General features: G+C 37.1%; 1 protein-coding gene across 3 annotated transcripts in view; it reads left to right on the top strand.

The window, feature by feature from the left end:
- The window catches only part of SMG1 (SMG1 nonsense mediated mRNA decay associated PI3K related kinase), a 104263-nt gene that overhangs the window by 29920 nt on the left and 49810 nt on the right, over nt 1–24533 (top strand). For all 3 annotated transcript variants that reach the window (XM_047087641.1, XM_047087642.1, XM_047087643.1), the window contains 21 exons: nt 314–469; nt 2604–2740; nt 3688–3746; nt 4758–4971; nt 7874–7999; nt 8417–8489; nt 9396–9493; nt 11998–12171; nt 13858–14082; nt 15271–15372; nt 16467–16736; nt 18310–18440; nt 18579–18740; nt 19197–19315; nt 20030–20117; nt 20211–20312; nt 20791–20931; nt 21507–21706; nt 22330–22526; nt 22682–22843; nt 23576–23730. In XM_047087641.1, the coding sequence (XP_046943597.1) occupies nt 314–469; nt 2604–2740; nt 3688–3746; nt 4758–4971; nt 7874–7999; nt 8417–8489; nt 9396–9493; nt 11998–12171; nt 13858–14082; nt 15271–15372; nt 16467–16736; nt 18310–18440; nt 18579–18740; nt 19197–19315; nt 20030–20117; nt 20211–20312; nt 20791–20931; nt 21507–21706; nt 22330–22526; nt 22682–22843; nt 23576–23730 (3091 nt within the window). The remainder of the gene's footprint in view (nt 1–313; nt 470–2603; nt 2741–3687; nt 3747–4757; nt 4972–7873; nt 8000–8416; nt 8490–9395; nt 9494–11997; nt 12172–13857; nt 14083–15270; nt 15373–16466; nt 16737–18309; nt 18441–18578; nt 18741–19196; nt 19316–20029; nt 20118–20210; nt 20313–20790; nt 20932–21506; nt 21707–22329; nt 22527–22681; nt 22844–23575; nt 23731–24533) is intronic.

Consider the following 24533-nt stretch of genomic DNA (forward strand, 5'->3'; position numbering starts at 1 on the left):
GATGTGGGGCTCAAACTCACAAACTGTGAGATCATGACCTGAGCTGAAGTCAGACGCTTAATCGACTGAGCCACCCGGGTGCCCCTAAAAAGTTTTAAAGTGCAAAATCTGACTTTGGTTTTCATTTCTCTTCTTCCTTGGGTGCACAAAATGAAACCAAAAGGACTTCAGGACAGGCAGCACAGGGGGAGAGTAGGAGAAACAGAGGCTGGTTGAGCTGCTTGCAGAGGGGTTGTAAGATCCTGGACTATCGGGAATTGATTGAGTAAAACAAAGAGCCCTATTAAAATAATGTAAATATTGCTGGTTGTAGGTGGCTACAGTGTCAATGGAGGATCTGGGGAAAATACTTATGGTCGGAAGTCGTTGGGGCAAGAGCTGAGAGTTAACAATGTGACCAGCCCTGAGTTCACCAGTATTCAGCATGGCAGTCGTGCGTTAGCCATCAAAGACATGAGGAAATCACAGGGTAAGATTGGGCAAACTGGGGACCAGTCACAAATGCCTCCACAAATCTCCTCTTTTTCCTGGCCACCTTATTTCTTACTAATGTTTTGCACATACATGAGTTGGTTAGTTTACTTCAAGTTGAAAAACATGTATAGGTGATAATTGTTGGCATTCTTTTGTGAACTGTTTCTTAGACTAAATTCTCGTAGGAAAGGTTTTAATACTTTTTAGACTACACTTTCCAGAGAATTCTCTTAAGATTAGAATACTAGCTAAGATCTAAAGAAGGGATTTTCCTGATTATAGTAGATGATGAATGTATGGTTGTGTGATGGGCTCTTACAAGTCCTTTAACTCTAGGGTCTGTAGGCAATATGGTTATAAAAGGAGTGGGCACTTTTCTAAAGTTAAATAAATGGATCCCACCTTCTGCCTTGTAACACAGCCCCGCTGAATAGGTAAAGTGCCTTGAATGATGATTACAGGTAATGATGGTCATTATTTTTCTAGAAGAAATTTATTTTGTTGGTAAAGCTAAGCATGAAATTTTTGAAGTTTCTGACGTAAAAACTTTGTTGGATATAGTCACTCTTAGGTCCTTTAGTTATGACCATTTGTTTCCATGGGGTGTGTGTATGTGTGTGTGTTGTGTGTATCTTGGCAAGTATCTTTATGCATACAGCTTGTGTGTGTGTGTGTGTATGGCTTTTAAAAAATGATTTATTTTGGATAAATTTTCAGATGTGGACCCACTAGTCAAAGGGTGTGCTGATTTTTAAAAAGTGTTTGATGTCCTTGACCTTGGTATGCTAGAAGCTAGAAGGTGACCCCAAAGCTAATTTAATTTAGTCCAGTTCTTTGTCCTCGCAGGCTCAGAGTTAAGTAACTTGGCCAGTGGCAGAGTTGTAAATAGAGCTTAGTTTTCTTGGCTTTTAACCTAATGACATTTTCAGTGTCCATTTTTACTGAACTACTCACTGGGCCAGGGGTCTTAAAAAAATCCTATCCTTCTCTCAGATAATTAGTTTTATTATTGAAAATTTTTCATGCCTTAGAAATGAAACTATCAGAGCCTTTAATTTAGTTTGTTTTGACTGTACATTGGTTAATCAATAACCAATGCACAGCTGAAAATTTAAAAAGAAAAATTTAGTACTTAAATGTATTTTATTGGCAGTAACCAGCGTTGTTTGAGCTTTCTTATTTGTTCTTGTCATTAAAAAAGGGAAGAGAACTTCTGGTTTGCCACTTCCCTAGTAGCAGCATGCCTTGCACGTGGTAGCTGGTGATTAGACATTTGTTGAACTGAATGTGTGATTGCAGTTCACAAAAACTTTGTCTTAGGAAAATGATGATAATGTGACCAAGAGAATTCCCTCCACTGGTTACCAAGTGAGAAATGGAAGCATATAGCCTCCTTCTGCCCGGTCGAGACTTTATCCGTAATCTGTAGAAGTCTCTTACCTGTACTCATGCTGGATGTTGAAGAGTTTGGAATAGATCTGAAGAAAGTAATTTCTAATCCTCTTTTCTCTCTCAGCTGGTCCTCTGGAATGAGGTGTTTGCTTAGGTTTATCTTTTGAGGGTCTGCTTTGTGCCCAGCACTCTGATGGAATTTGGTTTATAGTGACAAATAAAAGTGTGATGGGACCTGCATTCAGTTGAACTTTTATTGTTCAGTGTACTGTGATTTTTGACGTACTTTGAAATATTTGGGCTGGAGGGTTTCTGTTTGTCTCTTGTTCACGTTATCGTTTTTGTGAACCTCAATCACACGTTCAGTTCAACAAATGTCTGACCACCAGCTACCATGTACAAGGCATGCCGCTGCTAGGGAAGTGGCAAACCAGAACTTCTCTTCCCTTTTTTTTTTTTTTTAAATTTTTTTTAACGTTTATTTATTTTTGAGACAGAGAGAGACAGAGCATGAACAGGGGAGGGGCAGAGAGAGAGGGAGACACAGAATCTGAAACAGGCTCCAGGCTCTGAGCTGTCAGCACAGAGCCCGACGCGGGGCTCGAACTCACGGACTGTGAGATCATGACCTGAGCCGAAGTCGGATGCTTAACCGACCGAGCCACCCAGGCGCCCCTTCTCTTCCCTTTTTTAATGACAAGGGATGCTCACTGAGAAACAAATGCTTATTTTCACAGAGCGATCGATGTCTTATTCTGATGAGTCTCGACTGTCGAATCTTCTTCGGAGGATCACCCGGGAAGATGACAGAGACCGAAGACTGGCTACTGTAAAGCAGTTGAAAGAATTTATTCAGCAACCAGAAAATAAGTTGGTGAGTACAGTATAGAAATGTTGATAACTTTGTGTTTCCATAATAAAGTAGATAATGCTACCTGGAGTGGTTTAAGAAGGGAAAAGATTTGCTTCTAAGGAGAAAATGGCAGGGATTCCTTATTCCTGGTTGACTTGGCCTGTATTATGGTGATCGAGAACTTAATGACCCTGCTGTGTAATTTACCTGCCATTGTTGGATCTACATTGGTATCTTCTGCAATAAAGTGCTTTTAACGTTTAGTTCATTTATTTTGTTGCCCTCAGAATTGTTTTTCTGTATGCTAGGACAGACTGTCTCTTTGTTTTTCATATGTGAAGTTGGGGTGGAGGTTACATATTATATTCATGGGTAGGTATGCCCTAGTGGCCAGGGCTAAATAAATGGAAAAACTCTTGAAAGAAAAAAGTTCAGGAGCAGTTACAAATACACTCTGAGTAATTCTCCTAATGTGAAATTAAGAACTTGATGTGGAGCAGGAAAAAATTAATGAGAACGGCATGGTGAGTCAAATAATATTTGGTTCAAATAAGTTTTCTGCCTCCCCCCCATTTTATCATGAGGAATTTCAAATATATGGCAAATTGAAATTGAATATCATATGTCTGCCATCTAAATTCTGTCATTATGTGTGTCATATGTGACATGTTGCTTTGTCATTTATCTTTTCACCTCTCCATCCGTCACTTTTTTTTTTTTTTGAGCATAAGTAAAAAAAAGCTTTTTGAGTTTATTTTTTTCATTGATGATCATGGTGGTACATAGGAACGGATACATTTCAGAATCTGAAAGGAAATTTGTAACACTCCTGATAATTGGGGACTGGGAATAATAAGAAAAGGAAGGTGTGCTGTTTGATTAGAATTTGGAGGGGAACATGAGTAAAAAGTATACAGTGTTACTGAAAGTATAGGAATTCAAATTTTTTATAATTTTTTTTTTTAAAGGTACTAGTTAAACAATTGGATAATATCTTGGCTGCTGTACATGATGTGCTTAATGAAAGGTAAGTAACTATGGGTAATTTTAAGTTTTTAAAATGCATTTTTAGAAATTATTTAAAAATATACAAGAAGATAAACTCATTGGTGGCTTCATTTATGAATATCTACTTAATGTTTCATTGTGTTGCCATCTTTATCGGTGTTAAAGCATTTATATGTTAATTGCCATTGAGTATGAATGGAATCCACTTGAAAAGAAATGCCATTCTTTTTTTTTTTTTTTCCTAATTTGTCAACTTGACTGAGTAATTGAGCATTGACTTGTGGAATGACGTAGACTCTTAATGCTGGCATGAATGAATGCAATTACCTTTTGTAAACTAGAGAATTTTGAAACTGCTTAGAGAATAGAGGTGAAAGGGAGCTTCCTTCTTTGGGCAACAGTGCATTCACACCATCTGTTCTACGAGGCTACTGGGGTTCTCCACAAAGGTGTGCAGTCTATTCTTCGTATGGTGATTCCCAAAGAATTGCAGTGTTGGAAAGCACCAAAAACTCATCTCAGCAGGTCACGAACCTTACTGCTTTTTGATGGTTTCATTTTATATAGTTATTAATATACTTAAATCAGTGCTGTTATCCTTTTAAGTTTGTTGCGTTTTTTAACTGTTACCATTTCCTATCTTATAGTCCTTACCTACTGAACACTACATTGTATATAGTTATTTGTAGTATGTTTTATCTGATCCTTTGTTGCTGCCCTTTCCTGTGAATCATTTAATGTAGTTTGAGATGGAATTTGAAGGCTGAATTTTAGTATCTCTGGCCCTTTCCTTACTGTTTGTAAATAATTGATCCTGCAAAAGAAAATCTAATGTCTAACAAAGATGCTTTTGGGCACTGGGATAGAATAGAGAACACATTTAAAGATAAAATTTCAACCTTTTATGTAGTTTGAATAGAAAAATTTGAAAAATCATTGAAGACATTCTTTTGTAAAATGTGTCATTCTTGTCATCTTTGAAATGTTAAGCCTTTTGTGTGTTTTGTTTTGTTTGCATTGAAATAAACAGTAGCAAATTGCTTCAGGAGTTGAGACAGGAGGGAGCTTGCTGTCTTGGCCTTCTTTGTGCTTCTCTGAGCTATGAGGCTGAGAAGATCTTCAAATGGATTTTTAGCAAATTTAGCTCATCTACAAAAGATGAAGTTAAACTCCTCTACTTATGTGCCACCTACAAAGCATTAGAGACTGTAGGAGAAAAGAAAGCCTTTTCATCTGTAATGCAGGTAAGAATGAAGGGGAAAACCGATGTACTGGGGAAGAAAATTTTTTAACAACTTCCCAACAATGTTTTTGGAGGGAAGCTTGGAGAAGGGAAACTTAGAAAAGGGGTTATTTACTGGTAGTAAATATGATATGAGCAACATTTCTCTTTCTGAGTTTGAGTGAAGGATACACATTAAAGGTAGATTTAAAATAAGTTAGGGGCACCTGGCTGGCTTGTCGGAAGAGCATATGACTCTTGATCTCGGGGTTGTGAGTTCGAGCCCCATTTTGGGGGTAGAGATTACTGAAATAAAAAACTTAAAAAAAGTTTTTTGTTTTTTTTTTTTAAATCTTTTAGCATGTTTGAAGCTTTCCTTTGAATTTGCTTAGTAACAGAATCATTTGCTGATATGAAAATAGAGACTTGATGAGGAAGCTGGATAGGAGGACACTCAATGGTTTTTGAGGGAGACAAACTGAACAGCAGCACTCATTCTAGCACTTTTTAGGTTTGATAATGTGCCAAAAATTCTTACTCCAGGTGATATACAATAAATTTGTATAAATGAAAACCAAAACTACTTAGTTTTATTTCACTTTGGTGTATCTGAATATATTAAAAGATCACTCTCAATTGAATTTTGAGCAAAATTACAAGCAATTAAATTTTTGTTGACTAATCATGTTTTTAAAAATTAGAGTTTGGGGCGCCTGAGTGGCTCAGTCGGTTAAGCGTCCGACTTCGGCTCAGGTCACGATCTCACGGTCCGCGAGTTCGAGCCCCGCATCGGGCTCTGGGCTGATGGCTCAGAGCCTGGAGCCTGCTTCCGATTCTGTGTCTCCCTCTCTCTCTGCCCCTCCCCCGTTCATGCTCTGTCTCTCTCTGTCCCAAAAATAAATAAAAAACGTTGAAAAAAAAAAAATTAGAGTTTGGTATGGTTTTAGAATATCAGTTATCTTTTATTTATATGCGCTCTTTACAATTCATGATATGCTTTATTTTACTAAAGTCACTTTCAAAAATAGTTATATTCTGGGGCACCTGGGTGGCTCACTCGGTTAAGTGTCTGACTCTTGATTTTAGCTCAGGTCATGATCTCACAGCACAGAGCTTGACAGCATGGAGCCTGCTTGGGATTCTCTCCTTCTCTGCCCCTCCCCTATTAATGTGCTGTCTGTCTCTGTCTCTCTCAAAAATAAACTTAAAAAAAAAAAAAGAATATAACTATTTTTTTAAGTTTATTTATTTATTTTGAGAGAGAGTGTGAGGGTGCGCGGATGAGTGCGAGTGGGATGGACTGAGAGGGAGAGAGAGAATCAATCCCATGCAGGCTCCAGGCTGTCAGCAAGGAGCCCAACTCAGGGCTTGATCCCACAAACATGAGATTGACCTGAACCAAAACCAAGAGTTGGACACTCAACCAGCTGAGCTACCCAGGTGCCCCTGTTTTGAAAATTTTCAAATCCATTGGAAAACGTGGACCAGTATAATACCCATATGTCCTTTATCTAGATTTGTTACTTACTAACATTTTGCTACATTTGTTTTATTTCTGCACACACAGGAGCGCATCCTTTTTTGTTGAACCATTTGAAAATAAATTACACGCTTCATGATAGTTCACCCTCAACATGCATCTTATAAGATTAAGGCTATTCTCTTATGTAACAACAAAATTATTATTATACCTAAGAAAATTTTATTACATAATGCAGTCCAAATTTAAACTTCTGCCGTTAAGATACCTTTTACAGCTTTTGTCTTACCTGACCCAGGATTCCATCAGGACCCATGTATTGTTTGGTAGCATGCCTCTGTACTCTCTCTCAATTAGAATGGTTTACATCTTTTTGTTCTTATTTTTGGAATGTTCTACTTTGTGTGTTTGATTGCTCTTTCCTGACTTTAAACATTTTGGTCATGAGTCCTTCATGGGTTCATCCTTACTCTTGCAACCCACCACCAGCAGGCACATAACTGCAGATTTTCTTACTGTCAGAGGGAAAGAGTGCTCACCTGGTTGAGGTGATGACCACCAGAGTCTTCCCATTGTGGAGGCTTGTTTTTCTCCCTTTGTAATTGGTCAGTAATCTGGGCATGATACCTTGACACCTTCTGAATATCCTTTTTTTTAGTATATTTCACTCAGTGATTTTGACACCCATTCGTATTCTTTACCCATATAGATTCTAACTGCAAAATGTTAGGTGCTTTTCCAATTCTAGCATTTTTTCTATAGTTGCAATCTCTTTTTTTTTTTTTTTTTTTTTTTGGTAAAGAAGAGCTTTTCTTTTTAGGAAAAAAATGGTTTCTGACAGCTGCAAGATAATTGTATCAGTGGTCTGCCTTACATTTGTTTAAAAAATAGAACGGTATATAGTGGTGACATGAGCCCGCATGTCTGTCATTCATGTGGTGGGGCCATGTTAATCTCTGTGTCTTTCAAATTTGAAGCAAGTGCTTAAAGCATAAATTACATAAATTATAAATTACATAAATATATCTTAAATATATAAATTACATAAATATATCTTAAAGCATAAATTACATAAAATTTGCTATGGATTTTGAATTGGAGAGTAATTGTAGTACTTTAAGGAAAAGTTTTCCAAGCACATCTTAGTTTTATACTTGAAATATAATCAAGTCCATGGTATTAAACAGAGCACTTAGGAATAATGTGAACGGACGTTACTTAGGAAATATTTTAAGAGACATTAAATACGATGAAACAGTACTTATTTTCAGCCTAATCTTAGTGGAATGAAATGCTTTCAACTTCATTTGGAGCTAAAACTGTGAACTTTGTTTTCTTTGGTACTATAGTCAATTTTAGATAAAGTTACTAATAAATAATGAACCCAGTATGCTTGTTTTCTCTCTGTTTTGAATACTCATGATTCACAACTTTTATTTTTTAGCTTGTAATGACCAGCCTACAGTCCATTCTTGAAAACGTGGATACACCAGAATTACTTTGCAAATGTGTCAAGTGCATTCTTTTGGTGGCTCGATGTTACCCTCATATTTTCAGCACTAATTTTAGGGTGAGTTCCCTGACCCTCTCTGTTTAGGTGATGATGTGAAGGGTTGGTTGTATGTATAAGGACCTTGGGAATCAGAGAAAACAAAGCTTCTGATTGTTAAAGTGTAATCAGTGATACTAGAGGGTCTAGGATAGAATGGTCCAGTAATACTATTTTTGTAAATACCATCTGTACTTTCTGACATTAATGCCTTAAAATATTTAAAGAGAAAAAATACTTCCTCAAGGTCATAAACAAAGTTCTATTATTCTCTTGCCCTGCCCCCCCCACCCCCCCACCAAGTTTATATAATGTCAAATAGGTCGAACACAGACACTTTTCCTAGGATTGCTTACTCTGAAATTCTGAAATGGTCCACAGGAGGGATAGCAGTTAGACCTTAAAATGATTAGCCCTTTTCTCTGTGTCTCCACACAGGATACAGTTGATATATTAGTTGGATGGCATATAGATCATACTCAGAAACCTTCGCTTACACAGCAGGTGTCTGGTAAGTTATTCAGCATATACCAATCATTTAAGTGTTGTGGGAAGGAGCTCTGGTTCCTCAGAGTCCAGTTGTTAATAGTATTTCTTTCCTAATGTAAGAAAAAGAATTGCTTCCCAGAAATATTTTGGTTATTATAAATGAACATTGCTTGTTAGCAAAATCTGTCCTTTCAAAGCAAGATTGTGTACTTAGTAGTTCGTAGGGGAGGGTAGAGACAGGTTGTAATTGCACCTGTGAGAAATTGAAAGGACTTCGCCCTAGTCACTTGGGGTGGGTGCTGGTAGGAGGTGGTGTTGCAGGGGCAGTACTCCTAAGTGTAGAATGAAATCCTGGATATTTGTGACCTGTTTTTCTGGATCCGTTTGGAGAACTCTAAATGATAAAGACAAATTTTTTCATTTGTTTTGAGTTAAATGAATGACTAGCACAATTTGTTTGGACATTTTGGCTTGTTTCAGGTGCTAATGGTTTCTTTCTCTTAGCTTAATTGGTGCAATAACCTGCCGAACATAGGATATGACACTGAGAGTGGGTCTGACCCATTTCCACTGGGGAGATGAGTGGACACCTTTGGTGGGTGGTTGTGGCTCTGGAGTAGAAAGCCAGGCTGGTGGTAGATTGTGGCATTTTACTCTAAGCCACGTGTATAGTGACAATATGAAAAATAAGGACGCAGATACACATTTTAATTTCTGGAGACTGTTCATTTTTGCAGCATTAAAAGACATTGGTAATCATTATCAGCTTATTTAACAGTTAAGAGTCCTAATTTTATGAAATAAGGTATGTTTTAAGGATATGCAACCTGAAAATCATAACTTTTAAAACAAGGCTCTTAAGATACTATTTTTAACTTGGATTTTTTGTTTTTTCTTTACTCTTTTAAAATTTTTCTATGTTTCTTAGGATGGTTGCAGAGTTTAGAGCCGTTTTGGGTGGCTGATCTTGCATTTTCTACCACCCTTCTTGGTCAGTTTCTAGAGGATATGGAGGCATATGCTGAGGTGAGTATATAGAAACCTGAGTTATTTCCTAAGATTTCAGTTAAGAACAAGACAGAAATCTTAAACAGTGCTAGATTGATTGATTTATTGATTGATTTTGAAGTTTATTTATTTATTTTGAGAGAGAGAGAGAGAGAGAGAGAATGAGAATCCCAAGCACGCTCCACACTGTCAGTACAAAGACTGAGGGGCTCGAATCCACAAGCCGTGAGATCGTGACCTGAGCAAAAATCAGATGTCACTTGCTCAACCGACTGACCCATTCAGACACACGTAGATTTATTTTTAAAATAATTCAGACCACTTGACATTTGAATAGAAATTACAAGACAGTTAAAATATTTTAATTTTTTTTTTTAGATGTGTGTTTTTTGTTTTTTAATTTTTAAAGAGTGTGAGCCAGGGAGAAGGGCAGAGGGGAGAGAGAGAGAGATAGGATCTCAAGCAGGCTTCATACTCAGTGTGGAGCCCAAAGTGGGGCTTGATCCCATAACTCTGGGATCATGACCTGAACCAAAATCAAGAGTCAGATGCTCAGCCAACAGAGCCACCCACGTGTCCCTTACATGTTGTTTTTAAATTACCAGCTGCACTACCGGAAAGACTGAAAGAAAAATAGCAGGACTTATTTTGCAAAACTTGAAATAATTCTGGTTGCTAGTAGTTTTCTGAAGACATTTTCTGTAGTTCATTTTTATTTTCTGTTACTAAAAGTATTAAAAGTAAAGTGAATTGATATTGTATACAAGCCTCTAAAGACTTTTCTTTCACATGCACTGAGGATCTTGGGTCATGCTTTGGAGGATAAGCCTTGGCTTCAGCAGACTCTGCAGTTGTATAAGTGCAGTGCGTCCACTTTAAGGGTCCTGCTCAAGTCTCTGTTATTGGGTCTTGGGTTTCCTGGCCCACTGCTCATGACTTAAATCGGCCATGTCCTGTGTGAACCTCTGTGTTTCTTCTCTACTCAGAACTGCCATGATTCTTGTGTGGTGTTTGAGGCTCCCATAATGATTCAGCTTTGTCTTTGCTATTTTGAGCCTTTCAGAGAAGAATGGAGTATTTTGCTTGTATGTGTTTCTTTGCCTCCACACTTAGAATATCTTTGTTCCTGGCCTGCCTTTAAAGCTGATCTGTATCAGTGAAGCTGCCCATTTTAGTTTGTAACAGTTCTCTCCCCCCCAACCCCCCTCTGGTATTTGTAAGATCTCATTCCCTTCAATTATTTCGGTGCCTAATTATATGTAGGTGTATGTGGGTTCTAGTATCCTATTTTTTGCCAATCTTTTTCTTTGAGTATATCTTATCTCCTTAACTAGATTTGTAAACCAGATTTTATAATTTTTTAACACTTCACTTCCCTTTGCTCTTTGTGTGCATGGTGTTCATGTAGGGATACTTACTGTTGAGTTGAGTGGCTCAAAGAATACCTGGAGTAAGATTTTGGCAGAAACCAATTCCGGAATGGCAAAAGTTTCTGGCTTCATTTATACCTGTATGTAACAGAGTATATGTACTACAATTAATTTTTCCTCAATACCTATCTGAGTTGGTATGAGAAGTTACTTCCTTAATCTGTTGAGGTTATTTTGGCTTATTTAAATATTGGCTTGTTAATTCGAGAAGTCAAATTCATTTTTACATTTAGATTCATGTTTCTTTTTCTGATTTCTGATAGGCTAAAATTACTTTATTTGTAAAAATCTATTACAAAATTAATTGACTTAAAAATTGGGAGTTTTTTGGGGCACCTGGGTGGCTCAGTCAGTTGGGTGTCTGACTCTTGATTTTGGCTCATGTCATGATCTCATGGTTTGTGGGATTGAGCCCTACATCAGGTTCTGAGCTGACAGTGCAGAGCCTGCTTGGAATTCTCTCTCTCTCTTTCTGTCTCAATGAATAAACCTTTAAAATAAACTTTTATTTATTTATTTATTTTTATTTTATTATTATTATTTTTTAAACGTTTATTTTATTTTTGGGACAGAGAGAGACAGAGCATGAACGGGGGAGGGGCAGAGAGAGAGGGAGACACAGAATCGGAAACAGGCTCCAGGCTCCGAGCCATCAGCCCAGATCCTGACGCGGGGCTCGAACTCACGGACCGCGAGATCGTGACCTGGCTGAAGTCGGACGCTTAACCGACTGCGCCACCCAGGCGCCCCTAAAATAAACTTTTAAAAATGGGAGTTTTTTGGGTTTTTTTGAACAATGTCCTACTTTAAACATTTAAAAAAAATTTTTTTTAATGTTTATTTTTGAGAGAGAGAGCCAGAGCATGAACAGGAGAGGGGCTGAGAGAGAGAGAGAGAGAGAGAGAGAGACAGAGACAGAATCCAAAGCAGGCTCCAGGCTCTGAGCTGTCAACACAGAGCCCAACTCAGGGCTCAAACCCACGAACCGTGAGATCACGACCCGAGCCAAAGGTGGATGCTCAACTGACTGAGCCACCAAGGCGCCCTGAACAATGTCCTACTTAAATAAGAGTGCTGTGATTTCACATCTAGGACCTCAGCCATGTGGCCTCTGGGGAGTCGGTGGATGAAGATGTTCCTCCTCCGTCTGTGTCCTTACCAAAGCTGGCAGCTCTTCTCCGGGTGTTCAGTACTGTAGTGAGGAGCATTGGGGAACGCTTCAGCCCAATTAGAGGTCCTCCAATTACTGAGGCGTATGTAACAGATGTAAGTGTCTTTAGGACTTTTAAGTATCATTCAAAAATAAAATGGTTGTGTAATGTAAATGTTTCTCTTTACCTTGTGAACTGTTATTAACTCTTCATTTGTTTAGTATGTAGGTACATATGTGGCTGCTTTCTTAAATCACCAGGAAAGTAGGGAATCCTGTTGTATCCCTCTTCTTTCCCCACCCCCATATGAGACGAAGGCTACACTGCATTTTAAAATGTGCAAAGTTTTATCTCATGAGATCCTTCATAAATGCATTATTCTTGTTCTTTTAATATTCTTTTAAAATCTTTCATAAAATTAATAATTTTGCTTTTCAACTACTGAGTTTAGTTTTTCAGCATAATAAGAATAGTACATTACAGAGAAGTCATCAAAAAGTAGTTTTTTCTGAGCATGGCAGGATGAAACAACTTGATAGCCTGACATCAAAGGTTATAAAGTTATAAGAACTTAAATACATAGTAGTGTGAGATCAGTTATAAGAGGCAGTGTGATTGCCCCTCTTCAGCAGCCCCAAACGTGAGCTGCACTGTATTAGTCCAGGGAGTGGCTCTGTCTGATAGAAATGAGAAGGGAACCTGTCACTGGCTGTGCTTGAATAAGAAGGGAGAAACACACATGATGTAGTCATAAAAGGTTAAATGATTAAAATTTTACTGTTAGGATAAAACTCTCATGTTTATTTACTTCTGTTGAATACGTTGCTAGATAAAATAGGATATTAATTGTATATGTAATTTTTGGTAAGTTAATTGTGTATTTGAGCAGAAATGTCAGATCTTGAAGATAATTAAAACCAGCATTTTGATAGTTTAAACCTGAACAAGATGATTTAATATCTTCAGGCTTGATGATTGTTAGTGTTGAAATAAGGGCCATAAACTCAGATATAAAACAAAAGGAAAGAACAGTCCTTTCCCAGGGTAGTTATATATTTAATATATTCTTTTATGAAGGTCTTCTAGGCCTTTTTAACCTATAGTTTGAAGCCTGGATGTGGTGATTATTGAATATTACAGAAAAATATACTGTGTCAATTTGTTGGCTTTTTCTTAACTTACTTTTATTAGAAATTTAGTACATTAATAGTGATGCTTATTGTTTAGTGGGGTTTTTGGTTGGAAGTTACATGATTTTCATAATCCTCAAATAGGTATTGTATGTTATGAATGAGAGTTTTGTTTCCAAAGAGGCCATCAGTACATGAACTTTCATAAGCTAAGGTGACTAGGATATTTAGTTTTAAAAGATTGATTACCAAAAGCCCAAGTGCTTTAATGGAGAAAGATTATTTTCATGGCTGGTTTATTCCCATGTTAATACTGTTACTGTTCTCAGTACTGGTGTATTTCATGAATATAAAAATTCTGAGCTTCAGCCATTTGGTCACTTTAGGGTGGGGGAGGGAGGGTGATAGAAATTGGGTATGAAAGAAATAGAGGATGGCAAATTCCATTTTCTGTCACAGTAGTACTTTAGAATTTTTTAGGCAAGATCATTGTGTGTATTTTACTAAAGATACCCTTGTTATTCAGCCACTGAGAGCTAGAATATTAAGAGACTACTGACAAGGCAGGCAGTTAATTTTCAGTTGAAACTGCATTAAATAGAAACTATTTTTTTTACTCTGTGGAAGCATGTGAATTTTTTTAAAAAGCTGCTTGTTCTCCCCATTTGCAGGTTCTGTACAGAGTAATGAGATGTGTGACGGCTGCAAACCAAGTGTTTTTTTCTGAGGCTGTGTTGACAGCTGCTAATGAGTGTGTTGGTGTTTTGCTCGGCAGCTTGGATCCTAGCATGACTATACATTGTGACATGGTCATTACATATGGATTAGATCAACTGGAGAATTGCCAGACATGCGGTACAGATTATATCATCTCAGTCTTGAATTTACTCACATTGGTATGTGAATTCTTGTTTGTTGCTTTTTAATATGTTTGTTCATTCAGGCCCTTAAATTAGTGTAGAAGAAGTGAAGGCCTTGGTTGTTGTTCTTTTAAGAGTGCGTTAATTAGTCGTATTTACATAATCTAGTTTGCTTTTGCTCTGTTATCTGTTTACTTTTAGTGTTTGATCTTAGTATAGCTTTTTTCCCTGTCTCTCTTTTTTTGGATGAAACATTGTCCTTCACATAAGACTATCGAGTACACATGATAAATACTGTATCGGTACTTGATAGCTATTTTGAAAGACCTTGTTCTGTTTTGTTTCCCAAATCAAACTTGTTTTATAGTGTTTATTCTTTCCTTAACCATAAATATTTCCCCTCCTCTCCGTCTTTTATTATGGGCATTTTGAAGGGTATTAAAAAAATAGAATAGCATAATGAATCTTTGTATTATTTCTGTAATTAGAAACACATGGTCCATCTGGTTTCCTCTAGGCCTCTTTCTGTCTTCCTTGCTGTGCTTCCATCCCCAACTGAATTGTTTTAAAGCAAATTGTAGCTGATATTCTGCTGAACATTTCTGCCAATTGCCAATGTAAAAAAATGCCCATATTTAAGTGTAGATACATGTATCCTATTTAAGTGTCTCAACATTTAAATGTTACAATGTTAAGGACTTAAAATATAGTTTAGATATATTACGTTTTTAATTAATATTTTTCAGAACAGTTTTTAAGGTTTTAGAGAAAAATTGAGCCTTAAGTACAGAGTTCCCATACTCTCTACCACAGTAGTTCCCCTCATTATTAACTAATCTTGTTTAGTGATACATTTATTACAATTGATGAACCAAATTGACAGGTTATTAAGTGAGGTCCATAGTTTACCTTAGGGTTCACTCTTTGGATTATACATTCTAAGGTTTTGACAAATGAATAATGCCACCATTATAGTATCATACTAAATGGTTTTCCTGCCTACAGATCCCTTGTACTCTACCAATTCATCCCTCCCGAATCCTGGTAACCACTGATATTTTTACTGTATACATAGTTTAGCCTTTTCCACGAGGTCTTATCATCATTGGAATCAGTGTGTCGCTGTTTCAGATTGGCTTCTTTCTGTTAGCATTTTGCATTTAAAAACGGTCTCTTGTCCTTTTGTGTCTTGATAGCTCACTTCTTTTTGTTTTATTCTTTTAGATTGTTGAACAGATAAATACAAAACTGCCATCGTCATTTGTAGAAAAACTGTTTATACCATCATCTAAACTACTATTTTTGCGTTATCATAAAGAAAAGGAGGTAAGTGATGCCCTGGTAAGAACTTCTGGTAACTTAGGTCATTGAAGAGTTGACCTAAGTTGCCTGTTAGGCTACATAAATGAAATTGAGTGAAATGCTAAATACTGGATTTAAAATGCAATGATTACAGTGATGCCTTTAACTTAGTATTTGTTGATTGTCAGACTGGTGGGCAGCTATTCTTTTCATATTTCCGTAATTTGTTTTTATCAAGTTTTATTAAAATTTCATAAAACAAGCAGCTATCTTTTTAAAGTTGTAAGTTCAGAAGTACTGTGTATGTCATAAATTTAACTATTAGCTTTTCAACTGACTCCCAGTCAGAACCGCGACAATTTTCCAAGTAGTTGTTGAAAAACCAATTTTAGGGGCGCCTAGGTGGCGCAGTCTGTTAAGCGTCCAACTTCACCCAGGTCACGATCTCGCGGTCCGTGAGTTCGAGCCCCGCGTCAGGCTCTGGGCTGATGGCTCAGAGCCTGGAGCCTGTTTCCGATTCTGTGTCTCCCTCTCTCTCTGCCCCTCCCCCGTTCATGCCATGTCTCTCTCTGTCCCAAAAATAAATAAACGTTGAAAAAAAAAAAAGAAAAACCAATTTTAACAAATTGCTCTTTTTGTGTGTGTTTTGATACTCTTATGAGCTCTTAATTTAGAGGACCCTTTCTCTCTAATAAGGTTTTGAAAATGTTTAAAATTTATTTACTTTGAGAGAGCATGCATGAGCGCATGCCATGCACGTACGTTTGGGGAAGGGCAGAGAGAGAGAGAGAGAGAGAGAGAGAGAGAGAATATGAGAGAATATCCCAGCTGGCTCTGCACCATCAGCGCAGAGCCCGACACAGGGCGGGAGCCCACCCTCTGAGCCGAAGTCAAGAGTTGGACGCTTAACTGACTAAACCACCCAGGCGCCTCTGAAAATTTTTATAAACTTTTTGATGCATGTAGGTTCCTTAAGGTTGGATTTTTAAAGAAATTAAGGTCTCTGATGTTCTGGACAGTGAATTTCTCGGTCTTCAAATTGATTTGTATCATCACATTAGGCAGCTAGTAATTTTATTTTCCATTTAGTTATCACTCTCCTGCGTTCTCTTTTGAAGGTTGTTGCAGTAGCCCATGCTGTTTATCAAGCAGTGCTCAGCCTGAAGAACATTCCTGTTTTGGAGACTGCCTATAAATTAATTCTGGGGGAAATGACTTGTGCCCTAAACAATCTGCTACATAGTCTACAACTTCCTGATGCCTGTTCTGAAATAAAACACGAGGCTTTTAAAAATCATGTATTCAATGTAGACAATGCCAAATTTGTAGTTATATTTGACCTCAGTGCCCTGACTACAATTGGAAATGCCAAAAACTCGCTAATTGGGGTGAGTCTTTACTTGTAGTGGCTTTGTTTTAATCTCATTTAAGCCTCTTGTCATTGCATGTTTATTTCATTTACTGTTATCATGTCGGTGTGTCTCTGGAGTCACTGTAGAACAAAGTGCCATATTTAGGACATGCCTGGATAATTAAAATTGACAGGAATATTTTCTTGTCGTTAGATTTCGTTTTCTTCTTCCTTTCCTTGACAGCCTTTGAAAAGATTTTTTTCACATTTGTTTTATTTTTAGGAAAATGTCTTTTATGAATTTCTGTTGACTCTAGCATACCTAGAAAAAAATTTGTCAACATTTTCTACAGCTCAAATTTGTGTAGTTCTTTTAATACACAGCTCCTTCTTCCCTGCTTTTCTCCTTCTGTTCACTAAAGTTAGTGCTTACAGATGGTTTTACTTTTTGACTGCCTACTTTTCTCTAGGAATACTCATATATTCTTTCTTTTGGGGAAAAGAATAAAGATAACTTTCCTTTAAGAAATTTGAAGTGACCTTGCTTTTTTGATTTATAATTATTGCTGATATGTATATTTTCCCCTTCTGTTAGACCTTGAAGGATTGAAAAACGTTGCTTCTAATAAAAAATAATAGGATATAATTAAGAGATAAAGTTTCCTAAGAGGGAAGGGAGGGAAAAGCCAACATTTGATGTTTATACTTACATGCTCTCGTGATCAGATTGCCTTGTGTCGCTCCGCGTGTAGCTCCTCTTTTCACTGCTCCTTACGGCAGATGTTGGAAGGAGACAGTAAACTCTACTCGGACCCTAACCTTTCATTGTTGAGCACTTCTTACTGTATATAGATTTGAGGAGGTTTTTGTCTTGCACTCTGGAAACAGTATCGGGAAGGGACAGTCAGGTGGAATGGAGTATGTTGGCCGTGGAAGGAAAAGGGAAAGATGGAAAAGGCTTAGAGTGGCAGGAGGTGCCTTTTTTCTCATTGGACAGGGCACCTTGCCATTTGCAGCAGATGGAAAATTGAGGAGAGGCAGTCTAGTCTAGTACACTAAAGGGTACCGAGTGCTTTGTTTAGATCAGGAATTAGTAGACTTTGGCCCGTGAGCCAAGTACAGCTCAATACCTATTTTTGTTTTTCTTTTTAAAAAACAATGTTTATTGAGATTTAATTCACATACCATATAATTCCCATTTAAATTCAAGGATTTATAGTATGTATAAAAATAGTATAGTATTGTATGTATATATATACTATATTTACTGTAGTAAATATGGTATGTAGTAAATATGGTATGTATAAAAAGTTTCTGTAAGGAACTTTTGTGGAAACAGCCACTCTGATTTATGTTTTTGTCCATGGCTGTTTTCTCACCGCCCTGGCAGAGTTGAAGAGGTGACCATTGCAACAGAGGTATCACCTGACCTGCAAAGTCTAAAATACTTACTTTCTTCACAAAAAGTGAATGCTGACCCCAGGTTTAATGCACTAGATTGTTTCTGGATTTAAATCTGTGGTTTTAGACTTTAAAAATGTGTGCACATATTTTGAAGGACAAGCGTGTCTTGGAGAAAACAAACATTTACTCTCTTTTTACGTCATCAGATGTGGGCACTGTCTCCAACTGTCTTTGCCCTCCTGAGTAAGAATCTGATGATTGTGCACGGTGACTTGGCTGTTCACTTCCCTGCCATTCAGTATGCAGTGCTCTACACGTTGTATTCTCATTGTACCAGGTACTGTGCTGTACGGATACTTAAAATAATTTCTTTTTAATTTTTATGAGGGAAGATGGGCACTTGAAAGTGTTGACTTTGGAACTGCTTTTTTAAAAAAAATTAGAGATGAAAGATGATTTTTCTTTTGTCTTCCAGGCACGATCACTTTATATCTAGTAGTCTTAGTTCTTCGTCCCCGTCTTTGTTTGATGGAGCTGTGATTAGTACTGTAACTACAGCTACAAAAAAACATTTCTCAATTATATTAAATCTCCTGGGAATATTGCTTAAGAAAGATAATCTTAACCAGGACACAAGGTAACTAAGTGCTAATTTCATAATATGAGGTGTTCTTAACTTTCATTAACTTAGCTACATAATTTGAGGGTAAGAAATTCAGCCTTAAGGCAGTGGGTAGAGCAGCCTCTTCGTTACGACACACTTGAAAATACAGCTCTATTATTTAATCCAGGATTTCTTGTTCTTTCCCGAAAGAATTGAATGAAACCTCCCTGCCTGCAGTTGTATAGAAGAATGTACCTATACAGTTTTTTTATATTCTGTGCTACACCTTCTGGTTTGGGGAGATTTTCTTAAAAGGCATTCAACTTTTTGACAAAGGAATTTCTATAGTTTGAATTTTTGTTTTCTGTTGCTTGAGATAGTTAAAAAGCCAAAAGCAAACCAATGTAAGAAGAATAGATTATTTTAAAGCTTTTCTTTCTCTCTTTCTTTCTCTTTAATGTAAAATCAGTTGTATATTTTGTGTTTCAGGAAACTGTTAATGACGTGGGCTTTGGAAGTGGCTGTTTTAATGAAGAAGTCTGAAACATATGCACCTTTATTCTCTCTTCCATCTTTCCATAAATTTTGTAAAGGCCTTTTAGCCAACAGTAAGATTCTGTGATTTTTAAAGATTTTGTTAATCTACACTTGAAAGGGGTCTTTAGTAAAATGAGAGAAAGATAGTCACTTGAACATTTTCATAACATGAAATGTATAATTCCCATCTCGGGGCAGATGCATAATCTGTCTTAGCTTTTGTTATTTTTTTTAATGTTTGTTTATTTTTGAGAGAGAGAGAGAGAGAGGCAGTGTGTGCATGCGCGCATGTGGGCAGGGAGGGACAGAGAGCGAGAGAGACATAGAATTGGAAGGAGACTCTCGGCCCCGAGCTGTCAGCACAGAGCCTGACGCAGGGCTTGAACACACAAACTGTGAGATCGTGACCTGAGCCAAAGTCGGAACCTTAACCGACTGAGCCAGCCAGGTGCCCCAAATTTTGGTATTCTTAATACATGAAAAATAAATTGTTTTTAAGTGGTTGTCACATTTTTAATCTTAGAAAAATATTTATACATTCCATATACTTTTGAAATTTCCTTCAGAAAAAGGTTTGGGTGAAGACTAGTAACTTTAAGTGGGTTTTATTGAACGTATCGTTTTCCCAGCTGTTACTGCCAGTGATGGTTCTAGGCAGGAGCAATGCCTAGTCCGTAGTGTGGGCGCTCACTATTTGTTGAACGAGTGAGTGTGTTCAGGAAGTTATGTACTGGCATGTGATTTCTTGTGGCAAACTGAAAGTATCTTTTAATTCCTGTTAATAGCTCTTGTTGAAGACGTGAATATCTGTCTGCAAGCCTGCAGCAGTCTACATGCTTTGTCGTCTTCCTTGCCAGATGATCTTCTACAGCGGTATGGACTAAAGCTTCTATCTTCTGACCCTGGTCCTAGTACCTTGGAACTGTTGCTGCACTTCTTTCTGTTACCTGTTTCGTTTTTTTGTAGGTGTGTTGATGTTTGCCGTGTTCAGCTTGTCCACAGTGGAACTCGCATTCGACAAGCATTTGGAAAGCTGTTGAAGTCAATTCCTTTAGATGTTGTCTTGAGGTATAACAGTTGTGTTAGAACAAACACATCCCTCCCGCTATGTTTTAACTGCCTAGTAGTCCTTCAGTTTAAGAAACGACAAATTGCCTATTAGTGAATCAGTGTCACATCTTGTGTGGCACTTCTCAGTGACTGAAGACATGTCAAAGGATCAAATTGTCCAGGTCTAGAAGAAAGTAACAAAGTTTAATATTTTTTATAAACTTAGAAGCTCATGGTAATAAGTACCGAATAATTTATATAATAGGGTGCCAAAATGTGTTTCTTAGTACTTCAGTTATTTGAAAAACTCAACTGTAATCTTTATTTTTTACTAGGTTGATTTTGAAACTGTAATAATATTTCAGTGTCTGTTTTGAAGTCTGTTTTATTTTTTTACTTCTGCATTTAGTTGGCAAGGAAATAGCCCATTTACAGTATGAACTAGCCTGTTTACTAAAACATTTTGTGTAACAGTGACTTTATTTTCTGTCTACAGCAATAACAATCACACAGAAATTCAAGAAATTTCTTTAGCATTAAGAAGTCACATGAGTAAAGCACCGAGTAACACATTCCACCCACAAGATTTCTCTGATGTTATTAGTTTTATTTTATATGGGAATTCTCATAGAACAGGGTAAGATTTTCTTTGACTCTTTCATCTGGGAAAAGCAACTTAAATGTACTTGAATATCTTGACCCTACACCCATTTTTGGGGAGAATATGTCAGGAGTGGCAGAATAGAAAGTGATATCTTCTCAAATGGGTTATTTTAGTTTCCAGCAGTAGGAAGAATTGCTTCGAAGATAGCATCTGAAGAAACAAAAATGGGCTTTAAAATTGAGTGATGAAATATGTTTGACAGTTAACTGTTCTGACTTAGTCATTAATGCTTGAGGAGAGGCCTGGGGACATAGTCATTCTGCAGGTGCTGAGTTGCAGTGAATGTTTTATCCTGATAGCCAAATTCTCATGGGCCATTTACCGTAATAATCCTTCCACATCGTACCCCATCTTGTTTTAACTGTAAAAGACCTCCTCAGCATGAAAGGTAGGGATATAATGCTTCTCAGTGTTAAGGGTTTTGCCTTTTGAACTAGGAAAAATTGTAGTCCCCTACGCCTGTTCCCCTTGCAAATTTTTTTATTTTTTATTTTTTTTTATTTAATGAAGTTGTCATTGTCTGTTAAATATGAAACTACTTTTCCCAGGAAGGACAATTGGTTAGAAAGATTGTTCTATAGCTGCCAGAGACTGGATAAGCGTGACCAATCAACAATTCCCCGAAATCTTCTAAAGACAGATGCCGTCCTTTGGCAGTGGGCTATTTGGGAAGCAGCACAGTTCACTGTGCTTTCTAAGTTGAGAACCCCACTGGGCAGAGCTCAGGATACGTTCCAGACAATTGAAGGTAAGTGGCTTTGTGTTTTTCAAACTTGGTGATAGAAGTACCTTTAAACCCTATATTAAGAAATGATGGGGGCTCCTGGGTGGCTCAGTCAGTTAAGTGTCATAGGCTTGATAGCGGATCCGGTCATGATCTCATGGTTTGTGGGACCAGGCCCCTCTTTGCGCTCTGTACTTGTAGCGTGGAGCCTACTTTGGATTCTCTCTCTCCCTCTCTTTCTGCCCTTCCCACTTGCGTGTGCTCTCTCTCTCTCTTTCTCTCTCTCGCTCTCTCTCAAAATAAATAAATAGCCTTTAAAAACAAAAGGGTTTCTTATCTTTGTTCAGAGATTTGAGGTTATATGCTTTTTTTATTCCTCAAGTCTTTCAGATAATATTTGCTAAAATAACCTTTCATTGAATAATTGTGTTGACAACAGCATGGATGTCTTTTTTTGTTAAAAAAACTAGGGGATTTGTGTTAAAACATTTTTCCCCCTAAAATAAAAGACCTTTCATGTTGTGAATTTTGTTTTTAAATGGTAGGTTAGGGAGGATGCTTGACAAATAGGAATTTGTGAAATTATCTCTAACTTCTAGAATCTTTAGAGATGTCTTTTAAATATGGAATTCTGTCTTTGCTTTAAGGTATCATTAGAAGTCTCGCGGCTCACACGTTAAACCCCGATCAAGATGTTAGTCAATGGACAACTGCAGACAATGATGAAGGCCACAGTAGCAACCAGCTTAGACTTGTTCTTCTTCTGCAGTATCTGGAAAATCTGGAGAAGTTAATGTATAATGCATATGAGGGGTGCGCTAATGCATTAACGTCACCTCCCAAGGTTGGTTCCAGTGGGTTGAGTGTTGCTTTGTAGCAGTTTCATGGTCAAGCCTGGCAGTGTGTGCAGAGCTGAAATCCCAGTAGTCTTGTGTATTTGAGACGTCTGTACCTAAAATTTTAACCAACCGTGAGCTCTTCTTTTTCTTTATTCTAAAGGTCATTAGGACTTTTTTCTATACCAATCGCCAAACTTGTCAAGACTGGCTGACTCGGATCCGACTCTCCATTATGAGGGTTGGGTTGTTGGCAGGCCAGCCTGCTGTGACAGTGAGGCATGGCTTTGACTTGCTTACAGAAATGAAGACAAATCTATCTCAGGTAAAGTGTTTAAATCTGTTGATTAGAAAAAGTTGAGTTTAATTCCTTGGTTGTGATTTAATCTATGAATGAAATAAGTTAAAATTTCTGTTCCAAGTCACTATTCATATTTTGTGCTTAGAACATGTCAAATGTTTAAGGGCTTGGAACTTTAAAGGTAGTTCTAAGAAACTTGTAGAAGAAATAGTTCTTGTAATCATTTTTAGTAACTATAATGTACAGGAGAGTGCAGGTAGTAGTTTTTTTAACGTATGCGGAAGTGTATATAATAATGTTACAATGAATGGGAGGAGTGCTCATTTATAAATGGGTTCAATAAACAATTGGAATCCAAAAATAACAAATGTTTCTTAATTCGATAATAGCAGTAGGCAATATTCAGACATAAAATTAATCATCCTTTAGTTCATGGTTATTTATATTTGACTTTTGCTTTATATTTACTGCATATGTTACTCCTACAGATAGCACAGTTTAAATTTGGGTAACTTTTTTTTACTTTGTAAAGCCTGACACCATCTGCTGTTAAGCTTGTGTTAGTTACCTTTTGTAGCCACAGTATATGTGAAATTTCAAGAATTCTAAGCTAATAATGTAATGTTGTAAAAATAATTGTTAAATACACGTGCTTTTAAATGGGCTTCGGTTGTGATCAGTGGTTGTACATTTAGTAGATGCTTGAAGTTTAATGGTATTGAGGTCTGTGGTTAATTGTTGTGAATGAACTTCCAGGGGAATGAATTGGAAGTAACCATCATGATGGTGGTAGAAGCTCTGTGTGAGCTGCATTGTCCTGAAGCCATACAGGGAATTGCTGTCTGGTCATCCTCCATTGCTGGCAAGAATCTTCTCTGGATTAATTCAGTGGCCCAGCAGGCAGAAGGGAGGTAAGTTGGAAGGTAGGAAATAGGTAATGGGATATCTTTACATTTAAACCCTCTGTATTCCTGGATAACATTGTAGTTAAATGTTAAAACAGCTTTGTTCAATTTCAGCAATTGAAACTCGCTGTGAATCACTTTACTAGGAGTCATCTTTAGTCTGTTCTTTAACAGCAAAACTTAGATGCCTTTCTTACTTACAGATTAGTAAGAAATCCTCCTTAAAATAAGATCTGCCAATTACTTGCGTCATAATTGATAACCTTTCTTGTCAGAGTCTGGTACAAACTGTCCTTCATGGCTAGAGGGCTTGCTCATTAGCCCTGTGCACTCATTCTCTAGGTAAATGAATATGTATTGCAACAGACTGTGTATATTTATGTCCGTTTTCCCAAGTCTGGAAAATGTGGGAAAAATAGAAGAACTCATAATTACATCTGCTAGTGATAACTGTTAGTTTTGGTGTACGTGCCTCTGTAGTTCTTTTTTCTTTTATATACAGTCTTCTCCCCATGTTTCTCAGAAATGGCTGTGTTTCTGCTACTCACATCATTTTGTTTTTTCTATTCACTAACCTTTAAAAAAATATTTTGGCATGTTAAATATTCTACAATGTTATTTTTAATGACGCAGTTGTATTTTTTGTGAGTGCACCATAATTTAACTTTCCTTATTCTTGGACAGTAAGGTTGTTTCTGATGTTTTTTACTAATCTTAATGTACCATGGCACTTAATTCTTCATAGTAAGCTATAGCTTATAATTTTGTTTCTTTTCTTTGAATTCATACCTGCAAGTTGATTTACTAGA

This window comes from Lynx rufus, unplaced genomic scaffold (assembly GCF_022079265.1).
Source record: "Lynx rufus isolate CCGP_SWC_20201006 ecotype Redwood Valley unplaced genomic scaffold, mLynRuf1.p SCAF_23, whole genome shotgun sequence".
Classification (NCBI taxonomy): Eukaryota; Metazoa; Chordata; class Mammalia; order Carnivora; family Felidae; genus Lynx; species Lynx rufus.